General features: G+C 39.7%; 2 protein-coding genes across 2 annotated transcripts in view; both read right to left on the reverse strand.

Annotated features, from left to right (window-relative positions):
- Window positions 1-2,161: 2,161 nt before the first annotated feature.
- LOC121735774 (myosuppressin-like) lies at window positions 2,162-5,935 on the reverse strand. The gene is made up of 3 exons (XM_042126698.1): window positions 5,844-5,935; window positions 4,675-4,844; window positions 2,162-2,482 (listed from the first exon to the last, which is right to left on the reverse strand). Exons 1-3 carry the CDS (start codon window positions 5,852-5,854, stop codon window positions 2,391-2,393), a joined length of 273 nt encoding a protein of 90 aa, XP_041982632.1. The 5' UTR covers window positions 5,855-5,935; the 3' UTR covers window positions 2,162-2,390.
- Window positions 5,936-17,786: 11,851 nt separating this feature from the next.
- The window catches only part of LOC121735950 (src substrate cortactin), a 30,487-nt gene continuing 22,056 nt past the window's right edge, over window positions 17,787-26,217 (reverse strand). The window contains exons 7-12 of the mRNA XM_042126956.1: window positions 25,766-25,887; window positions 25,132-25,302; window positions 24,728-24,796; window positions 23,031-23,258; window positions 18,853-19,029; window positions 17,787-18,087 (exon numbers count right to left, since the gene is read on the reverse strand). Of these exons, the coding sequence (XP_041982890.1) occupies window positions 18,004-18,087; window positions 18,853-19,029; window positions 23,031-23,258; window positions 24,728-24,796; window positions 25,132-25,302; window positions 25,766-25,887 (851 nt within the window). The 3' untranslated portion in view covers window positions 17,787-18,003. The remainder of the gene's footprint in view (window positions 18,088-18,852; window positions 19,030-23,030; window positions 23,259-24,727; window positions 24,797-25,131; window positions 25,303-25,765; window positions 25,888-26,217) is intronic.

Here is a 26,217-nt window from a genome sequence, read left to right on the forward strand (position 1 = left end):
CTATGTTTCCGTAGCACAGCTACGCATTCGTAGCACATCTACGTTTTCGTAGCACATCTATGTTTCCGTAGCACAGCTACGCATTCGTAGCACATCTACGTTTTCGTAGCACATCTACGTTTTCGTAGCACATCTACGTTTTCGTAGCACATCTATGTTTCCGTAGCACAGCTACGCATTCGTAGCACATCTACGTTTTCGTAGCACATCTACGTTTCCTTAGCACAGTACGTAGAGTACAGCGACGTAGTCGCTCTTCGTAGTATATATCTCTATCACTTACGTATTCGTAGCATACGCATTATATTAAAGTAAATTTCATATTCCATCGATATAATACTTCATTAACCTTCAAGCGGGCGCGCGCTATTTTGTAACGGCAGTGGTCGCACGTAACCTAAAAGACGTCGTAGATGAATTTGGGAAACAAAACACTTTTCATTCAACATTATTTATTATTTCATCAATTTAATTATTACTCTTTTTAAAAGTAAACAGTTCACCCAGAAAATTAAATGTATTAAATATATTTTATATTTGCAGGTGCGTTGCCGGCCTTTTAAGAGGGAATAGGGTAAGGGATTGGGCCTCCGGTAAACTCACTCACTCGGCGAAACACAGCGCTAGCGCTGTTTCACGCCGGTTTTTTGTGAGAACGTGGCATTTCTCCGGTCGAGCCGACCCATTCGTGCCGAAGCATGGCTCTCCCACGTACGTGTGAACAGCGGCAGAAAAATTTATCGGAAATTTCTTATCCTAGTTCCAATTTTTTCTTCATCTAGCGATGACACTCAGTGTTATCAACGACGACTTAGTTTTATAAATGAACATAGAATTTGCCTCAATCATATAAAAACTACATATAAAATTATAAGAGAAGCGCGCGGAGTCTTTTCGACGCCGGCGCCGACACCAAAACAATTGAAGTCCTTGCTACAAAAGGGGTGCGGAGAGTAAGTGTAAGCTATTTATTTTGTAGATAGATAAATTATAAAAAGCTACTGAGAGAATGATACAGATTCAACGAGAAATGTCGATAATATCAAAGAAAATGTATTGAGGGGAGTCGATTCGACGTTGCGCGACCGCTTGAAGGTACGCGAGCGAAAAACTTTGGAACCCATTTGTCGAAAAATGCGTAGGAGCATGTTTCACACAGTTGTAGATTTTATGGAGAAGGAATGCATCGAGCTAATATTGTTTTAAAATGATGCTTTTATCATACATTATTTTAATAAATAAAACATTACACACATTGCAACGCGCACACTACCATGTTTTGATTGACAAGCCTATACACACGAATTATACTCCTTTGTTTAAGGTTGAAGTCTGTTGTCAAATTGAAAATGGATTGTTATTTTTTTTATTAAAATCTGAAATAGTCAATACTTTAAATGGGGAGCCAAAAGAAGAAGATAATTAAATTTAAGGTCGAACTTGGAACATTGGGCGATCTCTAGTATTACTAACTAGATATACGCCCACAACTCCGTTCCGCGAAAAATTCGTTTATCACGCGGGAACCGTACATTTTTCCGGTATTAAAACTATCCTATGGCCATTCCCGGGACTCAAAGTATCTCCATGCCAAATTTCAAGAAAATCGGTTCAGCGGTTTGAGCGTGAAGAGGTAACAGACAGACAGACAGACAGACACACTTTCGCATTTATTAATAACTAGATGATACCCGCAACTCCGTTGCGCCAAAATTAGTTTATCGCGCGGGAACCGTACATTTTTCCGGGATAAAAAGTATCCTATGTCGTTTCCCGTGACTCAAAGTATCTCCATGCCAAATTTCAGCAAAATCAGTTCAGCGGTTTAGGCGTGAAGAGGTAACAGACAGACAGACACACTTTCGCATTTATAATATTAGTATGGAAGTATGGAAGTATGGATTTGTGGCGGTACCCACAATTCGCCTAACATTCCTGCATCGCGCTATCGAAGTTTCGGAGAACGGCAAGATATATATACAACGTCTAAAATGACGTCAGTGGGCTTCGGCCTGACCGAGCATGCTATCTCGCTCGGTCGGAAGATCTTCCTTTTCGGCCGCCACGAACAACGTTAAAGATTATTAGTATGGATTGTTTGTTCGTTGTCCGATTGCTATATTACAATTAGTATAAGTCGGCATGGTATTAGACGACGTGATAAAAAAATAGTCTTGTTAATAATAAACTTTTAATACTTTATCACATTTGTATATTTAGGTACATTTTAAATACTAGTGGAACTAAAGACCGCACTCAGATAATGACTACTCAGCATCAATTTAATCAACATTTTGACTTAAACTCCGCACATCTGTTATGTACCTCATTAAATTAAAGTTAAGCAATCATTGATATGTCAAAGTGAGGCCGTTTCAGGTTCATCATCATCAGCGGCGGCGACCGATTCTCATGATGGAGTGGACCACGTCCTGCCTCTTCATGCCGGTGTCCAGGAGTTGAGGGTAGTCGCGGACGAGAGCTGGGAAATTAATAATAGTATTTTAAAAAGATAAAACCGACTTCAAATTTGTACATAATTGAGAATTAAAATTACGATATCTCAAAAACTACTAGACTGATTTTGATGAAACTTGCAGTATTCCCTGAGTTGAACAATACCTAGTACAACCAAAAATAATTACTCAAATCGGACTTGTAATTCCGGAGATATGCGAACACAAATATAAAAACATACACTTTTGAAATTTGGCACATTTGTTCAGACACTGATCTAGACTGACATATACAAAAACTGGGCAGTTCTAGAAATATTACATACATACGCGTCGAATTGATAACCTCCTTTTTTGAAGTCGGTTAAAAAATAGAATCTGTAGGCCGTTATCCGTTTCGTGCAGGGCACTGTAAGTTACGGTAATGAAAAATGGTACTATTTTCAAAGTAATTGGCCAAATGGATCTTGTATAAAGCTAAACTAATGAACAGATTTTAATCAAGGGTATTAGTTTAGATAAAGTCTCAATTGTTTAATTTGCTGGCTACTTTATATTCCGAAAAAATATAGTGTTGTCTTGAATATGCAATAACCAGGTGTGAATAAAAGCTAAACATATTATCAAGTTCATTGATTGGATAATAATTCTACTTCTTCCAGAAAAGGAATAATAGACCTTCTTCTATATTTATTTTATGAATGAACGAATGAGTATCTCACGTCAGTTCATTGCTCTAAGATAATCGAACTTTGTGCTAATAAGGGAATCCAAAAGTTGCAGCCAAAATTACCAAGATTAAAGATTAAAATGATTGATGACTAACAAATGGACATTCTTATTCTGTGACTGTGTTTTTGACGCAAGTACAGTTAATGTAAATGTCGGAGAATGTGATTATTCATAGATAGTTTTATATCGAGCTGCATCGAAACGTTATCAAGATTTATTGCATAACAGCGGGGCTAAAATGATCGCATTTTGCAATTCCTCTAAAATCAATTCAGAAACTGAATCGTTAAAACAGTCTGACGAATGTCAAATTAGTACGAATAACGATCTACATGAATTATTGCAAGCAGTGACCATATTGTAAGTTTAAAAAAAATAATCATATACACCGCGTTCCATTTGATGTTTAAAACGATCAAGACACTCAAAATAGGAGGCAATAAAAATACTATAGTATATTTATTATGCGTAGTATAAGAGTCAAGTTTCATTTTCAGTTGACGATCCAAGTCAAACTCAGGTTAGTCATTTAATTTTCGTTGCCCTTGCCACGAATTTATGGAAGTAACTGGCGCCATATTTGAGCGGTCAAATTTACGAGAGCATTCCTGCATCGCGCTATCAAAGTTTTCTTAGCGCGTATACATATATACGACTGCTGACTTGATATATTAGGGAGCCAACGGGTCACCTGATGGAAAGCATCAGAAGAGCTGCAGGTGTGTTGCCGGCCTTTTAAGAGGGTATTAGGGGAGGGTAGGGAAGGGAATAGGGTAGGGGATTGAGCTTCCGGTAAACTCACTCACTCAGTGAAACACGACACGACAGCTGAAATATATCAAGCAGGCTTCGGCCTGACCGAGCATAAGTGTCTAAACATACTAGGCCAAAAATATGCGGCCGTAGTTCGGCATGATTACGCCTTTCAATGCGCTACGCATACGCTATACGCGACATAATTTCGGCATAGTGTGTCATCCGTTATTTAAAATTCACTGCAGGCGTAATCATGCCGAACTTCAGCCGCGTATTTTCGGCCTATTGTATTTAGGGTAGGTTGCACCAACTTACTTTAACTATAACTGTAATTTTAACTTTAACTTTCACTACAATGCAAAATTTAAAATCTTTGGTTAAAGTTAAAAATGGACGCCATCAGGATTCCATATTTAACCATAACCATAGAGCTCGACAAGGCTTTAAATGTACGTGGCGAAAAAAGGAACTAACGTTGTCATCATACAAAAACGCCATTTTTGACAGTTCTACTTTACAAGCAGCGCCCCCGCCCACGTTCTTATAAAGCCTTGTCGGACCAGCAACGTCTTCTGTCAAATTCTGTGGTCAAAGTTAAAGTTAAATTAGCCTTAACTATAACCATAACTTTAACTTTAACCACGCCTCTGGTGCAACCCAATCTTAGACACTTAAACGTTACTCGTGAACCATTCGCTGGACGTAACCCGACCATATACCGTAGCTTTACCTTGGTACTCCGGCACCTGCTCCCCAGCGGCTTCGGCGTACAGCTCCAGGAACGTGTTCAGCGCCTGACAGAAACGCGCCGCTCTCGCGTCCTCGTCCACCGATGCCACGCACAGAGGAGTGGCGGTCGCACGCACTGCGGCCAAGTATAACACCAAAAGGAGGATCACTCTGGAAGTAATGTTGGGGTACCATAAAGTTAATACACCTAGCGGAATAGAGCAACAATCTCGAGCTGTCAAACGAAACCGAAACTGGTTGACATCTGTGTGTAAAAATATGTTTACCTACGTATACACTTACACAAGCATCTTTCTAAAATCTAGATTAAATTATTAACTTGTCAACGTGCTGATAAGTTTATAAATATTAAATTTTCAACGTGCTGATAAGTGCCTTCTGAACGTCAAATAGATGAAAAAAAGAGTTTTGCTGTCATGTATGATGACGGCAAAGCAAAAGGAGGGTTACGATTTTGACAGGCTATGTATGTATGTATGTACGTATGTTCATCTGTTCCCTCGTAACTTGTATGTTCATCTGTTCCTTCGTAACTTCTAAACTACTTATCAGAATTCGACAAATGCCATATCATTATGTTCGGGCCACACTAACGAGAAATGCCGTTAATTATCGCGATAATGCTAAAACTTGTTAAAGCATTATCGCCTTTATTTAGTGGTATATAAAGGCGATAATGTTATAACATGTTTTAGAATTAACGCGATAATTAACGGCGTTTCTCGTTAGTGTGGCCCGAGCATTAGAAGCGTCTTAATTACCACGCAGTGTTACTGATAGTCACATCTCGCTTGCTCAGGCCTTTGTTTCTCTATTCCGCTAGATATATTAACTTTATGTGGGGTACAGTACTAATATACAGTTCTAACAAAACCTTAGGGCGTGTATGTGTCCCTTGTATACAGAATGTAACCAACCTAAGCGATAATACTTTAGGGTGTATATGAGTCCTATGTATTGGTCCTTGTACAGTTCACTGTAAAAGTAGCAGCGCTGAAAGAGCATTTTTTAAACTGTTATATGGGAAAACTCGTGACGCTAGAGCGCTTGCCCATACAAATCACAAAAAATTTTGGTCTACAAACACAGTATTAATATTTAAAATTAGGAGTTACTGTTAGATAATCCATATTTAATTTATTCACATACCGATTCACCATCTCGGCTGAAGGCTCTTCTAAATATGTACTAGAAAAATAGAAGCCTATCTTCTAAACTCAACAGTAGCCTATGTATTCTAGTCGGTGGCGAATGTGACTCTGGCTTTTCCGCCGGCGGCGCGAATTTATATACCCGAGCCTCCATTTGTCGCCTGTCAGTTTGGGTTAGATTAAATTCGCCCCTTTAGATATTTCGATTGTTATTTTTAGATCTACTAATGTGGGGTTTTAAGGGCGGTTTGGGTGCTTTATTGGATTTTCTACAATCTAAAAATAGAATTAGGTGTGCATTTTATTTTCTGGACTATCAAATTCAAAAAACAATTTTGATATTTTACCTATAATTACACAGAGTTGGTCTTATTGTAATAAGTAAAGAAATTTAATTTGAATAATAAGAATTGAATTATTTTTTAAAACCCCCTTTACAAAACCCTGATAAGTGTCAGGAATCAGAACGAAAAATATTGAACCGATCAAATCACTTTTACGTGGTAGAGCCATGCTTCGGCACGAATGAGCCGGCTCGACCGGAGAAATACCATGGGCTCACAGAAAACCGGCGTGTAACAGCGCTTGCGCGCGCGCAGCCTATAATCTTAAATATACATTTAGTATATTTTTATTTATTTATTTATTTGTTACCCACCACAACAATACATTTCAAAACAAAGTTACAGTCAAGATTAATGTAGTATTAATAGCACACTAGACTTATCTTAATAACATGACAATTATTTGCGAAATAAAACATTGTACAGGATTTATCTGCGGACCCCAAACTAGGCAAAGCCTGTATCTTTCTGTATATTTAATAGATAGACATATTTCGATGTCACTAAGATGATGCGGATATGCCACGGACGGACACACACACAGCGACAGACAGATACGTAAAATTTATAACATCCCACTTTTTTCGTAGGGGGTTAAAAGGTATAAACTGTACGTGGGGTGGGTTGTAGCCCGCGTGACACTGCTGCCAGCTCGGCTCATGCGGTGCTATAAGTGCCAGGAGTCGGGTCACGCGAAGAGCAAGTGCACTTGCGACGTTGACCGCAGCGGTCTCTGCTTCCGCTGTGGTCAACCAGGTCACACATCGCAGCAATGCCAGAACGCTCCGCATTGTGCGCTCTGCGTATCGAAAGGAAGACCGGCCGATCACCGCGTTGGAAGTGCAACCTGCGGTAAATCAGCCCCTAAAAACAAAAAGAAGACCAGCTCTGAAAAGAGCATGAATCCTCAGATAGTCGTGACCACATCTCCTCCGGCTTCTGCAGCAGAGAAGGCCAGCTTAACGGAGACCCAATAACAATGGCCCATATATGTTTCCTGCAGTGTAACTTGAACCACTGCGCCGCCGCACAGGACCTACTGGTCCAGTCCATGGCGCAGTGGTCCATTGACATAGCAATAATATCCGAGCCATATCGTGTTCTGCCTGGCGCGAACTGGTTTAGTGATGCAGACTCATTAGTTGTTGTCGTTACCGGCCCAAGAACCATAGCATCTAGTAGCGCAGTGAAGGGACACGGCTTTGTAGCAGTCCATTTCGATTCGTTTACTGCGGTAAGCGTGTATTTCTCGCCCAATCGACCGATAGCTGATTTTAAGGAGCTCTTATCACGACTATCGGCTCTCATAAGCGGAACGCCTAATCCGGTAATCGTCGCCGGAGACTTTAACGCAAAGTCAGCGCTTTGGGGCTCCCCGACGACGAATGCTAGAGGCCGAACAATCGAGGAATGGATACTTGAAACTGGCCTAGTAGTGCTCAATCACGGCAATGCCAGTACCTGCGTACGCCAACGAGGGGAATCGGTAATCGACATCACACTGGCTAGCCCTAGCGTCGCACAGCGGTCTAGAGAATGGCGTGTTCTCCAAAATGTGGAGACTTTATCGGACCACCGGTACATCCGGTTTAGCATTACCGACTTTCACGAGAGACTGGGTCGCCAACCATCACCTTACGGCGGGCCCAGATGGTCTCTACGCCAATTAAACAAGGACCTCTTAATAGAGGCCGCCATAGTGCAGTCATTGGTACCAATGCCACCGGTAGAAGATGCAGATACAGCGGCAGAATGGTTGAATGATGCAATGACGCAGAAACAGATCAGCTAAGCGTGCACGCAAAGTGTACTGGTGGAATTCGGAGATCCATCGGCTACGAACGGAATGCATAGCAGCTCACAGGCGATATACGCGTCTTCGAAGAAGACGAAATAGAAATGCAGACGCCGAAGAGGCCGCTTATGAAGCCTATAGGGACGCCCGTAGTGCCTTAAAGGCAGACATTCGGCGAGCCAAGACCGAAGCGTGGACCGAATGGTTAGAGACTCTAGATCGCGATCCTTGGGGGCGGCCTTACAAATTTGTAAGGCAGAAACTCCGCCCATCTGCCCCACCTCTCACCCAGAGTCTGGATCCAGAACTACGAGAGACTGTCCTGTCAACTTTATTCCCGTCAAGAGCCGAGTGGTCTCCGCCAGCGATGGCACCCCCGGACGATACCGATGACGATGAGGAGGTTCCACCTATAACGTCGGCGGAACTTGCCATGGTAGTAAAGAAGATGCGGCAGAGAAATACGGCACCTGGCCTAGACGGCATTCCAGGTCGCGTATGGGCACTCGCAATGGAAGAAATGGAAGAGCGAGTGCTCATGGTTCTTAACATCTGCCTCTCGCAATGTCGTTTCCCTCACCGCTGGAAAAGTGGAAAACTGGTCCTGATCCGAAAACATGGAAAACCGGAAAATCGACCCTCAGCATACCGCCCTATTGTCCTGCTCGATGAAGTATGTAAAATGCTAGAAAGGGTTATCGTCGCACGTCTCACCGAACACCTCAACCGAGTTGGCCCGAACCTGAACTCTAACCAGTTCGGATTCCGAGCAGGACGATCGACCATCGGAGCGATTGCTCAGTTGCGGACGATAGTGGAAGAAGAAGTTGCTCAGGGCGGAGTAGTCTTGGTAGTGTCACTTGACATATCGAATGCCTTTAACTCCTTGCCCTGGGCAACTATCAAAGAGGCACTTCGGTACCATAAAGTGCCCAAGTATTTAAGAAGGACAGTCGGAAGTTACCTCTCAGTAAGGTACATAGAGTTCCCGACTAAGAACGGCTGGGTTAAAATGGCAGTGGTATGCGGTGTTCCACAAGGGTCATCTCTTGGCCCAGAATTATGGAACATCGGATACGACTGGGTGTTGCGAGGAGTCAACCTAAGAGGAGTAGAGCTGGAATGTTACGCGGACGACACAGCAGTAGTCTGTCGCGGGCAGACACAGCGAGATGCCATAATACTGGCGACCGCTGCGGTCGCGGAAGTGGTGCGCCGCATACGCGCCCTGGGACTCGAGGTCGCCCTTGAAAAATCCGAGGCAATCTGCTTCCATGGACCGCGGAATGCGCCGCCAGTGGGTGCTGCTGTGATCGTGGGAGGTACACGAATCGAAGTACGTCAGTCCATGACTTATTTAGGTCTTGTGTTGGACAGCCGGTGGTCTTTTAAAGAGCACTTTCGGTGTTTGTCGGAGAAAGTCTCGAAGACTGCCGGAGGACTTGCGAGGCTGCTCCCTAACTTGGGAGGACCCAGCCTAAAATGTCGAAACTTGTACATGGGCATAGTGCGTTCAATGTGCATGTACGGAGCACCAATATGGGCCGAACACCTAGCGTCAAAATGCAGACAGATCTTGGTCAGACTGCAACGCACACTGGCCATCAGAGCGGTACGAGGATACCGCACGATCTCGAAAGACGCAGCATGCGTCCTCGCAGGTAGCGTCCCTTGGGACATCGAAGCCAAATCGTTGGCCGATATCTACTGGCGTTGCCAGGCTGAGCGTGAGGCAGGCTATATTCCGCCGCCAGATCACATACGACGGTGGAGAAATCAAGCGAAAGACCACGCGTTTGAGCAGTGGCTTGCGCGTCTGAACGAGTCCACAGTTAGTGTCGACCTATTAGCTGCTATGCGTCCCGTACTGAGGGAGTGGGCTGACAGAGAAGGCGGTGCTCTCACTTACCGCCTCACACAGGTACTGACTGGAAACGGGTGTTTCGGTCGGTACCTGTGCGACATTGCCAGACGTGAGCAGACAACAGCCTGCCACCATTGTGACGACGAACGGGACACGGCACAGCACACCTTGCTGGCCTGTCCCGCATGGACCGAACAAAGAGCGGCTCTGCAAGCCGCCGTTGGAGATGATATCTCGCTGCCAGTGATCGTACGTGCGATGCTGAGCAGTGAAAATTCCTGGAGAGCCGTCGCGACATTTGCCGAGGAGGTGATGTCAGCGAAAGAGGAGTCAGAGCGTAGGCGCGAGGCGGAGTCACTCGACCCTCGGAGGAGGCCAAGGCGTAGGCAAAGGGTCAGACATGGCCCTGACGTCCCAACTTAGCTGGGGAGCTCGAGGTGACGGCGTGGGGACGCCGTCGCCCAACATCACCGAGACCCGAGTTGTCCGCGATGCGCTAAGTGTTCCGCGCATCGCGTTGTAGTGACAGTGTAGGCCTAACAGCCATGCACTGAAGCCTTTAGAGGCATCCGCTGGCAGAGTCGCGGTTGTGTATTCCGCGTATCCCGTGGCTCTGCCTTAAGCGGAAGAGCAGGAACACCGTTGGGGTTTTAGTGGGTATGCCCGGGCGCGGCCCTCCGCCCCCAGGGAGTCCCACATACCCCGGTAGCCCTCCCCAGACTGCCGGGGATGCGTAAACGCATTTCCCCAACGAAAAAAAAAAAAAAAAAAAAAAAAAAAAAAAAAAAAAGGGGGTTAAAAGGTATACGTTATTAGCAGAAATTAACAGGCAAACCCAGGTGTCCACCTGTCATGTGCTAAGTGCCCATTACGTTATCGCATCTATTCCATTATGGTTGTTTACATTTTATTAACTGTTTTATCTTGATGTAGAAATCCCTGTTTTGGATTTTAATGGATGAAAGAGAATCGCCCACCATCTAGCATGCCCAATGACGGATTAAGACTAATCGATGCCCTAAGCAATTCATGCCTGTGGGCCCCCATATCCGCGGGGCTAAAATGGTCACATTTAGCAATTCCTCTCAATCAATTCAGCAAATGAATTGTCAAAACTGTCAAACTGACAAATCAGTACAAAAATACAGAAACGAATTGCAAGAAGGGTTGCATTTTGCGATTTTAGAAAAATGAATCATATTATGATTCATATCATGATTCTTCAAAGCGACCATTTTAAGCCCCGCCGTATGTCAACTAGAATTGGTCTTTGAACCATTTACTCTTCTGGTGCCCCCTCAGACGTGATGCCTTAGACAATTGCTTAATTTGATTAATGGTTAATCCGTCACTGAGCATGCCTTCAGTAGAAATGTGAAAAAATTTCTATTTCCGATTCGAAATTCTACTTTGTCTTCAGAATGCAAAGTATTGAAAATCATCTATCACTATCCATTACAATATTAGAAATTCGAAAGTCTGTCTGTCTGTTACCTCTTCACGCCTAAACCTCTGAACCGATTTTTCTGAAATTTCGTATCTAGGATCTCCTAGATACGAAATTTCAGAAAAAAACATTTTTCTGGCATAAATATGGGAACTATATTTTCTATCACCAAAATTTATATTTGTCATCAAGTTGTATCACCTAATAAATAGATCTATCGCCACGAAATATTTTCGTTCTCAGATAAACAAAAATTGTTCCCAGGTATGAATTATCAAATTAATGTTAATATATGTGTAAAATAAGAGATCGATAACCAATAAAATTATATTGCATTACATAAATATAAACTTCGTTCTTATAATAACAGTTTTGTTACTTAAATAATAGCTCTGTGCTCAGAATGGTAAATCTGTCACCAAATAAATCGATTATCGATCCCTGACTGCGACTCCTTTTTATTTGATATTTTGTCACCAATACAGTAGTAACATTTTATTTCGTTCAGATATTAAATTAATAGTATTCGTTACCAATTTAATACATCAATTTATAATTTTAATGAAAAAATGATCAAAGGGGCGGAGACAAATTGGCGCGCTTTAAAAATTGACCAATCCGGCCTCAACGATGGGTAGTAGGTAACTAGGTTCGATTTTTTTTTTATTATTTTAACTTTAATTAAGTGTTTTATCTACTATTCTGCTAGCCATAAGCCAGCTATTTTAAACCAGCGCTGATTGTTCAGTGGTAATTATTTTAAACAATAAATATTGATTATATTGACTTTAATTGTTTTATTTACTACTCTGCTAAAAATTTTATTTAAATATAATTTATACTACCAGTGAAAATTTAGAACCTTGGGAGTCTAGTTAAGTAGCAGAATCTTTTGGTTGAAACGATGATGACAACCCTAATTTTTTATTTGAACTTAATGCAATTTTCTAGTAACATAATATGATTTATTGGTGATCTCTTTAAATTGGTTTGCTTAAATACTTATTAGGACACACCTATTATAATACATACAAAAACATTTATTTGGTACTAGACCTTACCTATATCTCAGGATTTTAGGTGATTTATTGTGGAATTGATTTTGCATTGTTTGGTGACTACATTTTGGTGACAGATCTACTATTTTGAGGACAAACCCTATTATTTAAGAAACACAAAACTAATTAAATTGGTGATAGCTTAAATGATACCCCATAAATATTATCGTATGTTTTTCGTCGACTCAAAGTATCTACTTTGAGTCGACAAAAAACATACGATAATATTTATGCCAGAAAAATGTACGGTCCCCATGCGATTAACGATTTTGGCGCAACGAAGTTGCGGCCTCATTACTTATCTTATAAATAGAGCTGGTGATGATGAACTATGGCTAAAGACATATTCGATCATTTCAGTCTTCAAATAAAAAAAAAACTAGAACAAAATCGGTCCGCTCATTTTGAAGCTACGATGCCACGGACACACACACACACACGCGTGAGAGAGATATGCTTCGGCACGAATGGGCTGGCTCGACGGAGAAATACCACGGGCTCACAGAAAACCGGCGTGGAACAGCGATTGCGCTGTGTTTGGCCGAGTGAGTTTACCGTATGCCCAATCCCCTACCCTTTTCCCTTCCCTACCCTACCCTCACCTATTCCCTTTTCTACCCTCTCCTACCTTATTACCCTATTCTCTCTTAAAATGCCGGCAACGCACCTGCAGCTCTTCTGATGCTGCGAGTGTCCATGGGTGACGGAAGTTGCTTTCCATCAGGTGACCCGTTTTCTCGTTTGCCCTCTTATTTCATAAAAAAACACACTTAGACAGTAGACACACAGACAGACAGACACGTTAAACTTATAACGACCTCCTTTTTGATTGGTGGTTAAAACACTAGCCAACGCACTCCACTCAAAGACATTTAAATTACTTAAAAATAGTAATCAGTCGCCTTTGATTAAGTAAAACATGCCTCGTTATTTTTATTATAGTATATCCATACTAATGCGAAAGTTCGTCCGTCTGTCTGTTTTACCCTGGAAAAATGTACGGTTCCCACGCGATAAACAAAATATGTTGGCGCAAAAAAGTTGCGGGGATAATCAAGTTCAATATTATAATGTCACTATTCTAAAAGTATGAAGATACCTTAAGAATATTATAAACATTTCGATTCTATTTCCAACTAGCGTATAGGCGGTTCCCTATAAATCTTTACGAGAATTCCACACGAAAATTCCTTATACTATTAGATATCGGATTTGCAATATTTCGTACCTATATTATGTTCCGACGATTCGTATATAACGTGTTTTTTTAGACTTCTTATATATAACTATAACTTAGGGTGGGTTGCACCAGAGGCGTGGTTAAAGTTAGTTATGGTCAAAGTTATGGTTATAGTTAAGGCTAACTTTAACTTTGACCAAAAAATTTGACAGATGACAGCTGGTCCGACAAGGCTTTAAATGAACGTGGGCGGGGGCGCTATTGGTAAAGGAGAACTGTCAAAAATGGCGTTTTCGTATGATGACAGTGTTAGTTCCTTTTTTCGCTACGTCCATTTAACCCCTTGCCTTGCCTTGCTCAAGGTTATGGTTAAATATACTAATATATATTCTGTGATATGCCGTCCATTTTCTACTTTGACCAAAGATTTGAGACACTTTGCATTTTAGTTATAGTTAAAGTTACAGTTATAGTTTAAGTTGGTGCAACCCACCACAGCAACCCACCAGAAAGCAATATTAAACTATAGCTAAAAGCCGAGCTTTGTGAGGGCTATCGCGTCGTCACACCTTGACTGACTGATGATAACACATCTACATAATATTAATAAAAATTACTATGTTAAAGCGCAAATCAATAGGCGTGATGGTTTTTCCGTAAAGTGTACCACAAAATGTAAATGTTGTGGAATATACTAGGTCTCACTTAGCTCGCCCATAGCACATATGATACTTTTTATCCCGGAAAAATGTACGGTTCCTGCGCATTAAACGAATTTTGGTGCAACGGAGTTGCGGGCGTCAACTAGTTACATATAAAATATTTTTTTATGATTTAAAAAATTTGGGGATACAAAGTAAAAACATTAAATTGACATTACTTTAATAGCGTCATACAGTAAGTAAAATCTTACATTATTTATATAAGTATTTATTATAAAATCTTTTAAAAGATATTCACAAATCAAATATATTTTATATATTTTCAATACTTAATATCTATACAATAATTCCATAAGATGAGGTTACAGTTATATGTTATTGTTCGTTTGTTATAAGTTTGGCTTAGGGTTATATAATCAAGGAAAACACAATAATAATTTGACACATACGTTGGTGAAGATGTTTAACATACAGTTAAAATAAAAGCAAGTAGGTTTATAAACAAAAAAAAAATATCTACGTACACAGTAGCTTTGATATCATTTTGTAATTGATTTATCAAGTGATGACTGACAGCACTTCTGACCCATTATAACTACTAAACTAGATAAAATTTCATTAAGAGCAATTTACGATAATAATAATCGATATTATTTCATCTATGTTCGCTGTTAAGCATTTGTGTATTAACCCACAACATGTTTTTTTGTTGAGTTATACAGCATGACTGGTGAGACATGTTCAATACTTAAGGAGACTACTCGGTACTCGTATTTCATTATAATTAATTAATTATGTAATAAAATCAGGTACTTAATTTTTGACCAAATTTCCCTTTAAATAAATGAATCATGCACACTCAGTAAATTACTATGCGGCTGGCGCGGATGCATGCGCTGGATAAATAATTATTTAACTTTAAGCTTCATTTACTCATTTCAGTGTGCGTGTATGTGGTCAATTGATATTATTTTTTTAAATATTATTTTTTTCATCTAATATAATAGCCAAATATCAGTCCTCGAGTATTGAACATGTCTCACCAGTCACGCTGTATATGAATGCAGTCTAGTTTTGCGTTTTAAATCTAAATTAAATATCGCGCGCGGGACAAGCTCAGTCCCGCTTTTCGGGGATAACCTGCGGGGCTAAAATGGTCGCTTTGGAGAATCATATCATTAATCATAATATGATTAATTTTTAAACTCCGCTTGATTGATTCGCTTACATCAATGATTGGGCTCTCGCGCGGCGCTCGCGCGCGGCGACCAATCATTAATCGAAGCGAATCACTATATCAATTGCACGAAAAGTGGAGTTTAAAAATGAATCATATTATGATTCAATATAATATGATTCTCCAAAGCGACCATTTTAGCCCCGCAGATAACTCAAACGTACGTGCAGCGTGCTGAGAAAAAAAGGTGTGTATGAAAATAAAAGGAGATGGAGGGGTGGCTTTTCTATGGCTTCTTTTGCTATCTTATTAAAACTTAATTTTAAGTGAAATAAAAAGATAAAAATTAGAAGATTTTATATGTTTTTTTACTATGTCCTGCTTTTGACGTAAGAATCCCGCTAGTTTCATTGAAAAAGTTCTGGCAACGCTGGTCTAGTTCTAAATAATCTAAAGAATCATGACTGCATTCATAACCTAAATACATAATTTTTTTTGGTCTACCGTCTAATACCATTTGGGGATGGTACACAAATGCTTAACAGCGTCCCTGTAGTATATCTATAATTATATTTTTTTTTTGTCCCTTAATATTTTGCTCGCTCGCTACGCTATCTCGTTTTTAATATTTGTTAAAAATACTTCAAATTTCAATTAGCAGAGCATTAGATTTCTTTAAAATTTAATAAAAATAATACTCATTTAAATACCAATCGCACAATTTAAATAATGTTTACATTTATGCCCATCAAACATTTTCTAAGTTTGTACAATCAATCATAGACATAAAAAAGTGCAAATAATAATTAAAGTATAAAAAAAAAATATTCACAAAATTATAATTGGTATAGTCATAAAAGGCAGTGATAACAATATTTTCACAACTTTTAATTTAAACAAGCATTTCTAATTTACTTTTGCTTGTCTATTTACGGTATTGATTTTATATTTCTTGTCATTACTAAACTAAATCTATTTTCCATGTCCTCTAAAAACAACTGTTTAAAATATGTATTGTCGAGCATAATAATATGTTACAACTTATAAGATACTAAATCTTAAGGCGCCTACCACACGTGCATGCTTGACCACAGTTTTGCTTGCGCATGCCGCTTGTACACTGAACATTGTGCGTGTAGTTGGTAAAACGGTAGTATGCGCAAGCCCCAAAGTTTGGCTTGACGGTTTTTAAACTTACTTGAAATTCTGGCATGCAAGCCTTCGTGTGCAAACTAGTCTGCGCATGTGGTTAGACGTTCAATGTTCAAGCCAAGTTGTTCATACGCCGTCGATCTCGGCAAGAATGTGGCTTGCGCATGCATAACTGTGCCGTGTGGTAACTGGTAGATAAGTCAGTCTTCCGTCTTTTCATGCGAGAAGCATGCGCCAGCAAAACTGTGGTCAAGCATGCACGTGGGGTACGCACCTAAAGTAGCTTTCCAATCTTCGTAGCAACCGAAAAAAATTAAAATAAAATGCCACTTTATAAACTAGACATTTGAGTCTACCGACCGAAAAGGCCACTGATTTGTAGTGGCGTAAACCGAAATGATTTCTACAGTGTGTAACAAAAAAAGCGATAATATTTTAGGGTGTGTACGTGTTCCTTGTAGAGAGTTCACTGTGAAAGTAGCAGCGCTGAAAGACGTTTTTTTTTTCACTTTAGTATGGGCAAGGGCCCAAGCGTCACGAGTTTCCCCATACAAAAGTGAAAAAAAATTCTTTCAGCGCTGCTACTTTCACAGTGAACTCTCTACAAGGAACACGTACACACCCTAAAGTATTATCATTTATTTTTGTTACACCCTGTACAGCCTCCTTTATAAAGTGGCATTTTATTTGAAATTTTGTCGGTCGCTAGCTGCGAAGATCGGAAAGCTACCTTTATATTACATAATAATATAACTTGACCTAACATAAGAGACCATAAGAAACTAGTATTACGCGATTTCGTTGAAAATCACTACCATAAGACCTTTAACAGAGCCTTTTGCCTAAAGATGCTACTTAACAATCAATTTTCTCAACTTTGACCATGGCCAATTTTTAACATGACCGACAACATGAGACCATTATCATTATTTTTAAATGTTTTTTAATCAACACAAAAGCAAATAATGATACTTTTATTGTTGGAACGAAGTTCCTTATGGCGCATTCAGCGTTGCGAAAGAACAACAAACAAGTTAGACAGAACGATATTTGACCTCGACACTTTTCTATTAGTACCTGCATAGTAGGGGCAGAGTGCGCTGATAGTATTCCTGTGCGTCAACTAGATGGCGTTTTTGAGAATAAACAGCGACGCGTTGTTATTATTCCTGGGCATCTATAGATGGCGTTTTTTATAAATGTTTAAAGTGTATATGTATACAGGTTTTTCGACCATAAGAAATAACTTCGTTCCATTCGGGTGTCCCTTGACACCTCTCAAGATTTCAACATACTTATAGTAGTAGTACAAGCGATCAGCCAGGCGCAGCCTATTACAAGAAATAAAAAAAAAGTGGATTGATAATCCAACAGAAGGCAAAACAGTATTTGCATTTATGGTCCTTTCTATTGCTGACATTACTTTTCTTGGTCTACTCGGGTCTTTCGTTGGTCTACTCGGTCTTCTGGTCTTCCGGTCTACTTGTCTTGCAGCTGAACGTAGTTGGCGGGGAAGAGGCCGTACGCGCCCTTACATAAGCCCTGCCACCAGCCTTCGTCGATCTGTAGAGAATAATACATTTACTTTTCTTCATCTATTATGTCATTCATTCATTCATTCATTCATTCATTCATGTCGAATGAGCTAGCAATATTCTCGTGTGAGAGTGAAGCGGCAACACAATACATAGGTGACTTATTTGTATAGCGCGATAGCAAAACTTTCATGGCAGAAACAAGTAGCAAGTTATTCTAAGGTTTACAAATTCTACAAATCTAAGGCCGGTATAAATATTCAGTACTCAAAATGCATCTCGGTCTCAAGACACGGTTCGCTCTGTGATTGGTTGGCTGTCAAAATTTGGACCAATCATAGACCCGAACCGCGTCTTGAGACCGAGATGCATCTTGAATACTGAATATTTATACCGGCCTTAGATTTGTAGAATTTGTAAACCTTAGAATAACTTGCTACTTGTTTCTGCCATGAAAGTTTTGCTATCGCGCTATACATACCAGCCTAGGACACCTCGGCTTCAGGACACTGTGAGTTCGTTCTGCGTAGATCGAAACGCAAAACAAAAATTAATGAATCTTCGGGTAGTTGAAGAATTCAATGAATTGGACGTCTATCACCTCAGAACACCCGTGCACACGGTCGATGGAAAGCAGCCAAAACGTCGGGATTAATAAAATCCGTAAGTGCTTAAACCTTAGAATATCATGAGAGATACTCGCGTAAACTTAAGAAATCATCAAGCAGTTACTCTGACCATCGGTAGTGGTAGAGCGGGACGGCGACACTCGTGCGAGAGAGACGGCACTCACCATCAGTATGTTGGTGATGAGGTCGCCGGGGTCGAAGCTGATCTCGTCGGCGGCGGCCGCCTGGTAGTCGTACAGGGCGAGCGCGGTGTACCCGTCCTCGTCCTCGGAGCCGCCGGCCTCGTCGCCTTCGCCCGCCTCCCAGCCGACCGGAGACACCACTATGGTGACTTGGCGACCCTGGATGTTCAATGGCAACGTAAAATTTTTAAGCTATTGCTTAGCTTTTATTGCGGTTTTTGAGCTTGCTGGCCGAATCGAGAAATTCCGTAAGAAACCTAACATTCGTCTAACGTCGTATCAGTTCACCAGACTTTGGCACGACGTTTGTGTGCGCCGCACAGATGCGACGTTGCCGTGCATCGTGTATTATGCTGGATTTACACGGGGGACTATAGCAGCACGATTTACGCCGCACGGCGAAAATCGACTGTCTAAATGACAATTCGGCATGCGGCATATTGCCATTTAGACGGCAAGCGGCGTATTGCCATTTAGACAGTCGATTGTCGCCGTGAGGCGTAAATCGTGCGGTTATAATAGTCACCTGTGTAAATCCAGCATTACTTATACTAGACGTATGCGCATTTGATAAAAAATGCTATGGTTAGCACTATAATCTAGTCTAGATGTACAGTTACGTTCAAAAGTCCAGTAGCAATCGAACGCAACGATAGCGTCAACACTTAACGTTACTTGTGACCTTTTTCCATAAAGACAATTCACACACACATACACTTTGTTTGGCTGTATATTCATATCGTCAATTTCGTGTCAACACGCGAGCACTGCCGTGGCCCAGTGGTATAGCAAGTGCGTCTATTAAGAATTATTAAGTCACCAGCTAAATTACAGGATCAAATCCGACCCAAGTGTTGCGTATAACACTTTTTGAGAAATATTTATAAATTATTATGAACTATGAGTATTGATACAACTATGTAGAATATAAAAATTACGTTTCTAACTAAAAGCACAGCAACTATAGTTAGAAACGTAACATTCTAGTCACAGCAAAGAATGTGAGGGTAGATTAAAAAAAGGCTTGGAGAAAACAAAATATTTAAAAATAATGTTGTTGGTTGGTGAACTCAGCTACGAGTGTTTGTGTTCTTACTTCTTACTGTTGCGATTTATAATTTATCCAATATGCAAGCAAATATTACTATCGAAGCAAGAGCTAATATTGTGGCCCTATATTCGAATGGCCTGAATATTTCTCAAATTTCTAACGAAACTGGCTTCTCAGTAAGTAGAAATTAATTATATTATTTTGATGTGTATTTTTTCATTGGTAAAAATCGTATTTTACAATTTGTTCTTTTTTTTAGAGAAATACTGTGAGTCGATGGGTGAAAAGATTCGAGGAAGAAGGTGGCTTGCAGAGTCGTAAACGAAGTGGAGGGCCACTTCTTATTAACCAGACTCAGCGGCGTTATATGACAGCGGAGTATGAAACGTGTGGTTTCATACCGACAAGACGTTTTGCCGATGAATTTAACACGTCATTGGTCACCGTTCGTCGTGCACTTCATGACGAGGGACTACACCACCGAAACCCGGCGAAAAAACCGTTTTTGACTCAAAGGCATAAAGACGAACGGTTACGCTTTGCACGAGAGTATTTAGATTTTGATTGGGAAACAACAATTTTTTCCGATGAAAAGACTTTTAAATCCTCTTATAAAGGAAGACTACATTTATGGCGTAAAGATAACACCCGTTGGTGTGAAAATAACGTGGTATCAAACACTGAATCTGGCAGAATAAGTGTGAACATGTGGGGATGTATTAGTGCGCAAGGGCCGGGTTAACTTGAATTTATACCTACGCGAGCCAACAGTGCAAATTATGTGGAAGTGTTAGACGACATTATGTTGCCTACTGTGCGAAATATGTATGGTGATAGCGAAATAAGTTTTGTGCATGATAATTGTCCAATTCACCGAGCCTCCGTAGTTCGCAATTGGTTCAGTGATCATTCTAATATTAAGGTTATTCCGTGGCCAGCACGATCCCCAGATTTAAACCCGATTGAAAATATATGGGTTTTAATGGTGCAAAGATGGCGAGGACGCGATGAAAGATGTCCGGAGCTGCTCAAATCCCATTGCATGCAGTTGTGGGAGGACTTACGTGGAACAGATATTTGTAAGAATATTGTGGCTTCCATGCGCAGACGTCTTCTTAGTTGTATCGAAAATAATGGAGGTTACACAAAATATTAATAATCATTAATACTTATTATTAAATTAAAAATTCTATGTCGCAATAATTAGTGTTAATTGTTATAATATTTATATTTTGTAAGTTTCAATTGGGCATTATACAAAGGAACGTGCTGGCCAATAATTGGTAGGTTTTTAAGTTGAGGTTAAGTTTTAATCCTCTTTTCCTCGGAAAACGAATAATTAAACTATAACCTCAATAGCATGAAATATTGATAACACAATAGATATAATAGATATTGATAGATCTGCGGATCAAAGATTTTACCGTCGTCCGTCAATTATGTTCAATAATTGTTATGTCATTGAAATAAATATAAAATTTATTTTTTGTAAATGTTGTTTTATTATAATATATTTATAATATAATATTATAAGTAATTATCTAAGTAACCAAAATATAATAATAATATCCTCACTTAAAAAAAAGCTTTCAAAATAGTCATTTCATTAAAATATACTTAATTTGAGATTTTAAGAATGCTGAGATTGTAAAAACAATACGAAAACTTTATTATGATAACTGAGATTTGAACCGTGACCATTTCAACCTTACGAGGCCAACTATTTACTGATGGAGCTATGAACTGTCTTACGTGTCCAACTACATTTTTGCATTTATTGACACAGTGCAGTGCATAAATGAAGAAGAATGAATGAAGAAGACAAAAATATATGTTATCTTTGTCTCTCATCCACTACACGCTTAAACTTTGTTGTATTGATACTGTACGACATTTAAGTGTGTGCACGGTAACACGACGCACACATAAATACGCACTATACCGGCAAACGAATATGGTCGTTACGGTGCTACTGGACTTTTGAACGCTGACTGTACCTGTGAACTTCGTATCACTTTTCTCCTAATATAAACCTTCAACAAATGAGAAAGTGTGTCTATCAGTTATCTTCACACCCAAACCGCTGAACCGATTTAGATTAGAAGAGAGAAAGGATCATGGGCATTTTGGTATATTGCTCAACAGAAATAAAATATATACCATTAGATAGTTCTTAGTGAGTAGGTAAAAAAGTTACATGGCGCCCATCCCCTAGCAACTGTACTTTTTGAAATATGTACAGTCAACGTACAAGGCCGGCGTTACCGACGTAGTTTTTGTCGTCTATGTGGTAAGATTTATTTGCGCTTAGAAAGGTTACGGATGTCTTGTCTTAGACATTGCACCTTAGATTTACGCTCACAGTAGTAGTTTAACCCCTCCCTCATACTGCTCACCCTTGACGGCGGAGCAGGTAACGATGACAGAACAGAAAATATAAATAGAAGATAAGTGTAGACATAAGACTGTATGAGTGTTACATAAATTGTATTAAGAACATAAATCCCTCAAATCAGGGACAAGAGCATTATTAAAAAAAAAACGTTTGATGTGTAGGGGAGAGGGGGATAGGGGAGTATCGTATAAGGGTTTCTTGTTGACTACGGAACTCTAAAAATAATCATGCTATAATGTAACATGATGTTATCAGCCTGAAATGTATGAGCGCTGATGTCACTTTTAACATGGCTTTACTCAAAAAGTACAACGAATCTAGACAAGCGCCCTATTGGTCATTAATTTACATGGGTATGTATACCTTCCTAAAAATATACAATCCATTCCTGTTGAGACATATACAAGAGCCCATACATTTTTGCCCATCATCATTTGATATGCAGATAAAGTGCTACAAAGCTTTAAATGAACGTGGACGGGGCGCTGCTGGTAAAGGAGAACTGTCGAAAACGTGTCAAAAATTTTGTACGATGGCAGCGTTGTTTCCTATTTTTGCCACGTTCATTTAAAGCCTTGTTGAGCTCTACTATGAGTCCCGGGAAAACGATATAAAATACCTTTTTGTCAAAAATGTACGGTTCTCGCGCGATATACGAATTTTGGCGGACCGGAGTTACGGGCGTCAACTAGCGTTAATATGAATGACACTTACATCCTCCTTCTCCCCTTTATACACTTCGTGGTTGTCGTCTTTGGGTTCACCAACCAACGTGACATCGGGCAGGTTCGCTTTAACCTCCGCTTGCTCCTCAACCTTGGTTTCTGTTGTGGTTTCCTTCGGTTCAACCGCAACCGGCTCCGCTTTGACGACGGGTTCGACTTTCACCGGTTCAACCTTTACAGGTTCGTCCTCTTGCTGTTTGGCTAGCTTGTCTTTTTCCTGAAAAAAAAAACATAATACATATTACATACAGGGTGCAATTAAACCTTCCTGCCAAATTTTGATATATTGGTCCTTGTTAAAAATAAAAATACACGTATTTTTTCTTTTATAATCACTCAGTACTAATATGTTAAGAAATAGCTTCCGAAAGTTATACTAAAAAAACACTACAATTAATGGACACGACGCGACGCTCGCGCGTTTAATTGCACCCTGCACAATAATTATTATTAGAATAGTTTCCTTTTTTATAAGTAATTGAAGGATATCTCAAAAATAGAAACATCGGTGAAAGAATGACTCTGATATCTTGAAAACTCTTCTATCACAGTTCGCAAATCTGAATACCTATAAGGACGGCATTATCGTTTTCGATAAAGTCCTTTAATTAGATTAAAAAAAAAAAAAAAATCACATTTAAAACTAAACTATACCAGGCCTGTCCCACTCGCATGTTTAGGTATCGAGCTGTAAGTACCCCTTTAAAGGGGCAGATCACAAGGGACTCACAAGCGAGCGGTGACGCGCGCGCAAAATTTTTTGTCGCATATATCTACGTACTGATTTAACCGCTGTGACAGAATCGTTATTAATCTGATAAATATGAACAATTGAAAAAAGTCAAAGAAATATTTCAATAAAGTAATTTAAGACTTTAAAATACGAAAAAAAGGTAAAAAAAAACACAAACATAGCAAATAAACAAATTTGTTACAAATAAACCGCATACTACACATAAATAAACACAAGTTACTATGTTTAAGTTGTAAAACATTCCTGACCAGCTCCTACACTATAATCGAATATATAAACCGTATATCATAAAATATACGTTGGGTTACTAAAATTTGATTATCACTATAAAAATTGCTATTAGTAGCTATAGTAATTAAAAGTAGATTATTTTATTTTCTAAAAGGTGACAATCTTGATTTCGTCAGAAAGGGTACCTCTTACGCGATAGAAAGGGAGCGTACATGTAGGCAAATATAATTGTAGGCACCTAGCACTGCGCGGTCGGAATTTGAACTTTATAGTATCGCAGCATGAGTTGTTATTTTTTTAAACGGGTTTCACGAGTTGGACTTCTGTTGGTACTACTAATATATATTCTGTGACTATACGCTACATACAAAATGTCAGCAGACTATGACGTCACGCCGTGCTAGTTTACAGTAGATAAATATTTACGCGTCGTGGGAAAACGTTGTTTGATAGCTATGTTAAATATTATGTTTATGAAAGTGGTTTCACAAGAAAAATTGTTATAAATTGTATAACTTATCGAATGGTAGACAATATTAGGATTTTTTATTAAATAATATTACACTTGACTATTTCTATAAAAAATGCATAAGAATTATGGAGCTGAAAATTTGGAAATGTTTAATTTTTACCGTTATATATTTTTATTTTATTTTAAAAATCTGCTAATATTTGATCTGGGCAATGTCCCTATTAATTACCTTTTCTGTGAGTGTCTTGTCTATTTTCTGTCGCTCTTGTCTTATCCTTTGGACAGATTGTAAAGCTTCCTGAAAAATTAAGATAAAATGCATTTTTTAATATCACACTGGAGTAAATATTTTTATTATCTTATGAGGCAGAGTGACCAATGACCATTGACAACGCTACATGCATAGATAGATCTGACAAAAAATGGAATAACCTTACTCGACAGAATTATTTTTGCATTGTAAATGTTGTTGCAAACAACTTTTTTATATGCTCCCCCTGAGTATATAAAAAAGTTGTTTGCAACAACATTTACAATGCAAAAATAATTCTGACGAGTAAGAGGTCCGTTTGACGTTGACAGCCGTCACGCTGACTTTGACAGCTGTCAGTGTGACAGTGACGGGTGACGTACCTGCTCCTTCTCCTTGGCCATGTTCTCGAAGCGGTCGCGCAGCGCGGAGGGGCGCGCGCCGGCGGTGTCGGGGCGCGGGCGCGCGGGGGGCGGCTCACGCGGCGCCGCGTCGAAGCCGAGCGCGCTCGCGTCCTGCCTGTCCGTCTGCACGCCGAACTTGCCGCCGAAACCCTGTATAATAAAATGACACCATCGCATCAGTCATTGATCGCTTTTACATTTTGCCGTAACGCGGTGAAACGAGTGTGGCGTATATGCGTGGCAAACCAAAGGTAGATTTTCCAACCGAGCGAGATTGCTTGTTCATGCTCAGAAACTTCTATAGCGCAATGTAGGATTGTGGCGCGAGTTGACATTTCTTTCTCGTGTGGCGCACACGAGAAAGAAATGTCAACTCAATTATCCAAATTTCTATTCAGGTTTTGCAACTCAGGAAAGCATCTATATGTCTAAATTAAGAATTTCAACGATTACACATAAAGTTGTAACTCGTTTTTGAACAAAATTTTACATTGGACCAGTTTAAGGACTTGACTAAATAAATAAGAAACAATGAGTACTCGCTCGTGTTTTTGACCTTATGCATACTCGCTGTAGATTTATAATTTGCAACTGTCCCGGTGTCAAGGCTTACCTTCTTGTGATCGACCTGGCTGGCGTGCGCGGGCGCCCTCTCTTTGTGGTCCCAGCCGACCGCGCTCGCGTCCTGTCGGTCCGTCTGCACGCCGTACTTGCCGCCGAAGCCGACCGCGTAGTCTGCAGGATCAAGAAACATAAGACCACTCGTACATTCATACTTACTATAGTTTATGCGTTTTAAGATGATATGGGTGACACTTCTCATATTCCTTGCTACGGATTTTTTTTACAAGAAAACAAAAAAAATCAAAATGTAATAAATTATATTCCAACTACAAAAACAAATGTTTTCTTTATTTGTAAATGAATAAAAATGAAAAGTTACTAAATGCTAACTTATTAATATAAAATTATATTATTAACTGTGAAATAGGAGTATAAAATTATTGTTACGAAAACATTTAAAAAATGTCAGATGCATGAAACGGAACCTGTGTCAATAGAGAT

The sequence above is a fragment of the Aricia agestis genome, chromosome 18, assembly GCF_905147365.1.
Source record: "Aricia agestis chromosome 18, ilAriAges1.1, whole genome shotgun sequence".
Lineage (NCBI taxonomy): Eukaryota > Metazoa > Arthropoda > Insecta > Lepidoptera > Lycaenidae > Aricia > Aricia agestis.

What these genes read in the sequence shown, in the direction of transcription:
- LOC121735774 (XM_042126698.1), bottom strand. An exon ending in GCAGGTGCCGGAGTACCAAG is followed by an intron (nt 2,483 to 4,674) that starts GTAAAGCTACGG and finishes TTAATTTCCCAG; the next exon opens with CTCTCGTCCGCGACTACCCT.